The sequence below is a fragment of the Coffea eugenioides genome, chromosome 9, assembly GCF_003713205.1.
Source record: "Coffea eugenioides isolate CCC68of chromosome 9, Ceug_1.0, whole genome shotgun sequence".
Lineage (NCBI taxonomy): Eukaryota > Viridiplantae > Streptophyta > Magnoliopsida > Gentianales > Rubiaceae > Coffea > Coffea eugenioides.
The window spans coordinates 12,642,537-12,649,556 of record NC_040043.1 but is presented as its reverse complement, the minus strand read 5'-3'; the positions used below and the strand labels follow the sequence as shown (position 1 = coordinate 12,649,556).

General features: G+C 34.8%; 2 protein-coding genes across 2 annotated transcripts; both read right to left on the bottom strand.

Moving 5' to 3' along the window:
- Nucleotides 1–378: 378 nt before the first annotated feature.
- LOC113782220 (NAC domain-containing protein 2-like) lies at nucleotides 379–2,451 on the bottom strand. Its single transcript, XM_027328122.1, has 3 exons — nucleotides 2,313–2,451; nucleotides 1,138–1,403; nucleotides 379–492 (listed from the first exon to the last, which is right to left on the bottom strand). Exons 1-3 carry the CDS (start codon nucleotides 2,449–2,451, stop codon nucleotides 379–381), a joined length of 519 nt encoding a protein of 172 aa, XP_027183923.1.
- A 2,999-nt stretch (nucleotides 2,452–5,450) lies between these two features.
- LOC113782219 lies at nucleotides 5,451–5,969 on the bottom strand. The gene has a single exon (XM_027328121.1). It carries the CDS (start codon nucleotides 5,967–5,969, stop codon nucleotides 5,451–5,453), a length of 519 nt encoding a protein of 172 aa, XP_027183922.1.
- Nucleotides 5,970–7,020: the final 1,051 nt, after the last annotated feature.

The following is a 7,020-nucleotide window of genomic DNA, read 5'->3' as shown; positions in this document are numbered from 1 at the left end:
TGCTTTATCTAGAAATTTTTGAAAAGCTCAATTTTTATTTTTACCTAACCAACAAATTTCTCTATACAGTTTAGTTGTTGTATAATTTCATACCAAGGCTATGCAATATTCGTTTTACAGATGGGATTTAAATTTCTCATTTTCTGTTCATCAATCATACTTTTGTTAAAAATTCTATAGATAATCTTAGAAGCTTAAAGGCTTGGGCCATCACAAACACTTTAGACATAAAAAACAAAAAAGTAATGTATATACGGTTCTTTGCTCTTGTATTTTGAGTTCCAAGTGGGGGTTTTAGATTAGGATCGTTTAACCCAAATATTACTCTTTTAAAGTACCTCACAATCGCTTTAGTTCTATCAGATTTGGTCTAGATTATCACCCATGAAAGCCAAATCCGTAATCATCAAATCCCCGGAAGTCACCCCTTAAATTTGGCTTATAAAGGCGTGATGCATATATAGTACTAATCCCGGTCTTCTTGTAAATCTTCTGACAGCATTGTTAAACTTTTACAATTGGCTAGAATCATGCCATTAAGATTGGTACTTCATTCAATTTAAGGAAAGCTTGGGACTTGTTGATGGACCTAATGTTGAATGTTTGGATTTGGAAATAAAATGGGAACCAAGATGACAAGTGTTGATTTTGGTACCAAAAGAGTCAAAAAATCCGAAACAACAATGAAGAAATATGTTGAAAACAACCAGAAGACATATCCAAAATACATTTTGATGTACAAGATAAGCAAGATAATCATAAAAGTTAATATAAACAACTCAAAATCTATACATTGCATGAATGTTTGGAATCTAAGGATTTGATTCTACAAAGCTTGAATTTCATCACTTTTTCCTACAAATTTGATGTTTCGATTACAAATTCTGATTATCTGATCGCTTAAAAGTTCATTAGTTCTCTCTCTTTCTCTTTCGACGATTCGATTGGACAACGGCATCCTTACGGAATACCATGCAGACTACAACACTTGATATTTGTACAAACAAAGACACTTTCTTTTTAGAACTTAATTACAAGTTTAATTAATGTAAGCTTGAGATAACAAAATGGTAATGTACATATTCACGGCAATCTTAACACGTAAATGGTTTTTTACAGAAGAAGAAAATCGATTACCTTATATTCAATATTATTGCCAATAGCATTTGCTACATACACGTCTGGATTTAGCCTGAATTGGTGTATGCACCAATTGGTTCTTTTTCCAGGATGTTCTGTTCCACGACAATAGATGAGTTCTTTCTTGTAACCATTTACTTGACCTCCAATGTAGATAGCTTTTTCAGATGTAGGGGTCCAATAACCATCTCCAGAGAACACATTGTCATTTGGCTCTACGGTGTAAAAAAACCATTTCTTTCCAGTGCTATACTCGCAGCTATCTACAATTTATCAAAAAAGCTTTGGAAATGATTAACAGCTAAATACATTAACTCGAAATGACAATTAATATAATTTTCACGAACATCATCTATTGGACGCAAAACTAATAACCAGGTAGATATGTGAAATGTACCCGTCCTTAAGAAAAGAAGATAGAACTTGCATAGGAAGTGCTCAGACCCAAGCCCGCACACTCTTTCGGCCAACAATGCCCCTATTACTGCTGTGCTGCCTTTCCTCCGGTTTGTAGAGTTGGGTTTTCCATTTACCCACACTGGGGTCCGTACTCTTCACTGATCGAGCACTCTTGCATCGAAGATGAACGGAGCTAACCGATTTGTCGAAACTGTGGGATGCAAAAATATATCGGCAGGGGAGTAAGAGCAGCTTGAGCAGTTGAAGAATCAACCTCAAATCATCCATCTACTAGATTGGGAAGAGGTAGATAGAGGGACTGCTTTAAGCACATGCAAACCAACTCACTCAATTCACTCATCGAGGAGTGCCTCAGCCAAGAAAAGTAATTTTACGGCCCCCATTCTAAAATTCAACAGAATCCAGAATCAAGTCTAATCCGATCACAAGGTAGAACCAAAAAAATTTCACAAAATTAATCGTTCTGATAACTTAAACCAACATGCATGCTGGAAAAACACCAAAAGAGGAGGAATAAGAAATTGAAACTTCATCCACGCTGACAAAATTTGAAACTTCATCCGTCAAAATTACGGACATGCAATTGAAGAATCGCGACCAAAATCTTAGATGAGAGGAAAAAACTGAAAATTGAAGCTGCATTTCAACCAATTAAAGTTAAGGATAGCATTACCAAAGGGTAGTTGATCAGGGCTTGTTCCAAAAACATCAGCAGTGGGAATATAGTCAGGCAAATCATCGCGACCACGTACCCAGAATTTTGTTCATCAGATAAAACATCAATTCTTCATCACTGGGATCAAATTTACATCCAACAGGGACTTCAATACGGGTTCTTTTTCCTCCACTATCGTCATTTCCACGGGCTGAAGCTGCTGATGGTTTCTCCATTTCTGTGGCCCAGAAAATACTGAAAATGAATGGTCGCTGGGTTTTTCAGTTACAGAGGAAATTGGTTGTGGTTATCTGTTTGTACACGACTTGAGAATTGAGAAAACACGTTTTTGTACTATCCCATGAAGAAAACGCCAAGCATACGTTAAAGTTCAGTGGCTTTGTGAGATAAGTTCTTGATGTTTTGCACTTATATACGTTGAACAGAATCTTCACTTTGTTACGTTTACCTTCTTGGTGAGAATCTGAGATAAGTTCAGACTCACAGTTCGCATAATTTTGTACCTTGCTTTGCTTTGTACACCTTTTTTTTTTTTTTTAAGGTGACAAAATTTTGATTATTTTGTATGTTTACTTTTGTACCACTATCCATGATAAAGGGAGGGAGGGGGGGGGGGGGGGAGGGGATATTGTATCATCATCTAGAATTGAACCAAAAGCTTGACTGACCAGGGCTAGGTTAAACTCAAATTAATATCTGCCTTATTCTAAACTCAAGTTTATTTCTCTCATTACTCAAGAAACGTCCTTTGTTAGCATCGTTTGTTAGATGTATTTGAAGAAAATCTTTTGATTTGTAAGGTTTTTTTTTCCTTGTATGAATCATTAATATTTGCAGCAAATAAAACCCCAAGTACCATAAGCTAGCATGAAACTTAGTTGAGACAAGTCTTCAACTAATGTTAATGAAGGCGGGATCCTGTCAAATGATTGTGCAATTTAACCTTGGTATGTGCAGGAGTCATGATGAAATTAATTGGAGGATTAGCTGACTTCAAGTTTTAATTTAAAGTTTCCTTTAGGTCACGCATTCAGATTACCCTGTTTTGTTTTGCAGGTGTGTCTATGTCTATGTGGGTGCTCTCTTCTTTTTTTTTTGGGTTTAGGATTCTAGGTATGTCAAAAGCAGCAGCATGGCCTCGCATGCGTATTAAACGAGGTGCACATATGTAATGGGGAAACAGATTATTAAGTAGATATGTCGCAATTACATGAGATTCAAGGAGCCATATAAACTATCTGAAGTTAATGATGTTGAGCCCTTAGATTTGGAGATTCTTGATATATTAATTAAGTGATAGATTCTTACAGCACATAAACATCTAGTTAAACATGATAAATGCCTCAATCGAATATGAAATATTTGTGATTAATATATCATAGTACCTAAGACAGAGTAAATATATTTTTTAAAAATTGTTCTCTGCACTGTAATATATTTTTAATTTCTTTTGCATTTAGTCCTGCATTTTACCTTGTTTTGGTTTTTCTCTTCTTCTTCTCTTTTTTGGTGGGTGGGGTCTATCTTTTTTTGTTTTATGTAAGAGTTGGGAGCCATAAAAAGTTGGCAAAGATTATACTTATTATTTTCATTTAAATGTTTAATGTAATTTTTTTCCTATAAAGATGACAAAAAGGAAATGATGTCTGTGCAATGTACCAGATGTGACGACATTTTTTTGTTCCCTTTTAACGAAGATGTCACGACTTTGAATTGGAGTTCGAGGTTAAAAGTAAATTTGCATGGCTTGCTATCAATTATGAGTTGATTACTTGAGCACGTTGTCAAACATCATATTTCTTTCCTAAATTGCGGTTTGAAGTTCCAAAAATGTACGATGAATTTGAGCTGGCTCTGATAAAGTTCAAGCTCTCAATTTGGTCAATGAGTTCTAGTTTTTAGCTTATATTTGGCTATAGCTTCAAAGCGCAACGGATCTTCTATCTCACACCCTGTGTCATTCTCTGTCTCATTTTTTATTATATTGTTATTTCTCCTTCATAAACATCATGTTTTAGTTCTTTTTTGTTTCCTTAACATCTAATAACTATTAATTCAGTAATACACAAAATTTAACAAACTCAAAAAATCAAAATGCATAAGAAATGAGATTTTTTATGAATTTTTTGCTGTATTTTTTAATTTTCTATTATATATTACTTTTTTGAAACTGTTGTATTTATTTTTTACTGAATTAATAGTTATTGAATCTTAAGAGAATAAAAAAGAACTAAAACATGATGTTTATGAAGGAAATATAACAATATAATAAAAAGTGAGACAGAGAGTGGCACAGAATGTGGCCTCAAAGGATCTTTTTATTCTTCCAATTGCACTCAGATTGTCTTAAGGCTGTATACCATAATCAATAACTAAATGCACGCCTTTATTATTCGAGTATCATACTTATTAAACAATGTACTTTCTTATGATATCTTTTGTTCTTTTTTTTTGGGGTTTTTTGGTTCCTTTAGAAGTGCTTTTAAAATTGATGTTTGGTTATATTTTAGAGACGCTTTTAATTATTCTAGAGCTAATGAATTTAAGAATCATTGTACTGTAGTATGTAGTAGGTTATCCTAGTTTTTGTTTTCCTTTGTTCTGTTTCTTTGATACTTGCAAAGTGTGGTTGTTGCTGCTCGTGAATCTGCTTTCTTGATTTTAATAAAAGTTTCCATTTGCATTATAAAAACTAGAAAATAAAGGAAATTTAAGAATATTTCAGAGAAAAGCCGGCACTGTCACAAACAATCTCCTCTTCGAATATGTATCAAATGAAAGTATAGAAGGCGGTACAAGTTAAGGACCCATAAAATGTTGGAAAATGGAAATGTTGCTTGATAAACCTTGCCCCAAGTTCACGTAGCCCCATGTATCATAACTGCTGGAATTATTATTATTATTTTTTCACATAGTCGATCATAAGTAATGAAGTTCACAACTAAATTAGACATTTGTAATTTCTTCTGGGCAAAAATTTATTCTCTTGTAGCATATATAAGGATCATTTAACTTTTTAGAATTAATATTTCACTGACAGTGTTGGATGAATGACGACTATGCAAAATTTGAATTTGAAATTCAATATTTGCACACATGTCATGAATTCAACGATGATAGTATATACACTATCAGTGTATATAAGATTTATTCTAACTTTTATCCTACGTATCTTTCATGACATTGTGGCAGCTAACAGCTTGAACAAGATTTTTTAAGAAAAAAAAATTGCTAAATTAGACACGTCAAATGTGTTCCAATTGTCATCAGCCAAATTTGATGGGATTTTCATCGCCTCATCTGTGGAAAATGATCCAAAATCTTGGAATTGCAAAGTTGATTGCCATTCAAAATTTGGTAAACTTATCCCATCAGACAAGCTAGCATCCTCACCAATCTCTTCACCAAGAATAGCTTGCAACTCGAATGCATTGCAGTTTTGATCCAGAAGTTCTTCAACATTATCTACATCTATGCTTAATGAAGGATGCCCTTCATGCATCTGATCCCCGTCAATGAAATCAGGAGGTTTTTGACATTGGAATATCATGTTTTCAATTTGATTTGCTCTATCCAAACTGCCCAGAGGTAAATCTAGGGATGTGCAACTTGCTCCACTCGAAGATGATTCTTGATCAGTACTGACATGAATTTTGCCAAGATCATTGCTTGAATTATCTTGATTCAAGAATTTGGCGAAGACTGCCGCCAGATCGATCAATGTCAGCTCCATTGCTTGAATTACTTGACTCATCACTAGCGCTGCCAGGGCTAGGCATCTGATAAATTAAGCCCAGCCGGTCCGCCTGCCGGGCAGACTTGCTTCGACGAGTTTTCCGGCATCCGCCACCTACTGGGACATTTCGCAACATCTACCTTTAGTCCAGTACCTCCTGCAGCCTTTACAGAAGTATCTGGGCTGTGACATGCTGTAGTTGTTGTAATAGCAAAATTTTGTGTTAGAAGAGGCACACCTAGGACAATTTGGTGCTGATTCAGTGTTGGACTTCCATCTTCTCCCATGACCGGAGACCTTGAAGGGCAGTCAAACATTGTGTGGTCACTAGTACTGGTGAACATGACGGAAAGTTTTGAAGAAAATAGACTTGCTGCTAATATTTTTCTGGAGAATGTGGTGGCTTGGGGTAGGATTCAAAAGGAAGATCCAGAAGAGAGAAATACGGGTAAGAATTAATTAAACTCTTGTTCTAGATGAAGAAAAAATGTTCCTAATTATTTAGTTATGTCATTCCTGACCTGTAGTAGTTTAGATGTTAAAATGTGACAAGTTAAATTTCTTATACGTGTAAAGATTAAAAAAATTTTCAAATTTAAGAAATAAGATGTGTTGAATTTTGAAATTTTCAAAATTTAGAAGGGCAAATATATAAACATGAAGCAAAATGCTATAGACCAATAGTAGTTCAATCATTAAATTATAGGAGATTACACCACATTATACCTGCAAATGCTAACCGGAAGCAAGTTGTAGCTAAAACATTTTTTAGGTGCCTATGTTAGTGTGGCGTTGTCCCACATCGGCTTTTGTATAAGGGAACCTTTCCCTTGGTTACCTATAAATATAGTGGGCCTGTGATATGGTTAAGAGCACTAAGACCAAGAGAGCATTAGTGGGCTATTTGGACCTTTGGGTCATTAAGCCTTTTGTTTAGTTAAATACTTTTGGGCTCTCTTGTGTTTTAGTATTAGGTGTTTTGGGCCTAGGAACACTTTCCTAAGGCATCTTTTGTACTCTCTTCTTCATAGTAAAATATTGCTCCTCC

Excerpts from the sequence above, each read along its gene's own strand:
- LOC113782220 (XM_027328122.1), bottom strand. The coding sequence starts at position 2,451 with ATGGAGAAACCATCAGCAGCTTCAGCCCGTGGAAATGACGATAGTGGA. Across the intron at positions 1,404-2,312 it reads TCTGATGAACAAAATTCTGG|ATAGCTGCGAGTATAGCACT; the intron begins GTACGTGGTCGC and ends GATAAATTGTAG. Across the intron at positions 493-1,137 it reads GCAATAATATTGAATATAAG|AAGATTTACAAGAAGACCGG; the intron begins GTAATCGATTTT and ends CAATGCTGTCAG.
- LOC113782219 (XM_027328121.1), bottom strand. The coding sequence starts at position 5,969 with ATGGAGCTGACATTGATCGATCTGGCGGCAGTCTTCGCCAAATTCTTG.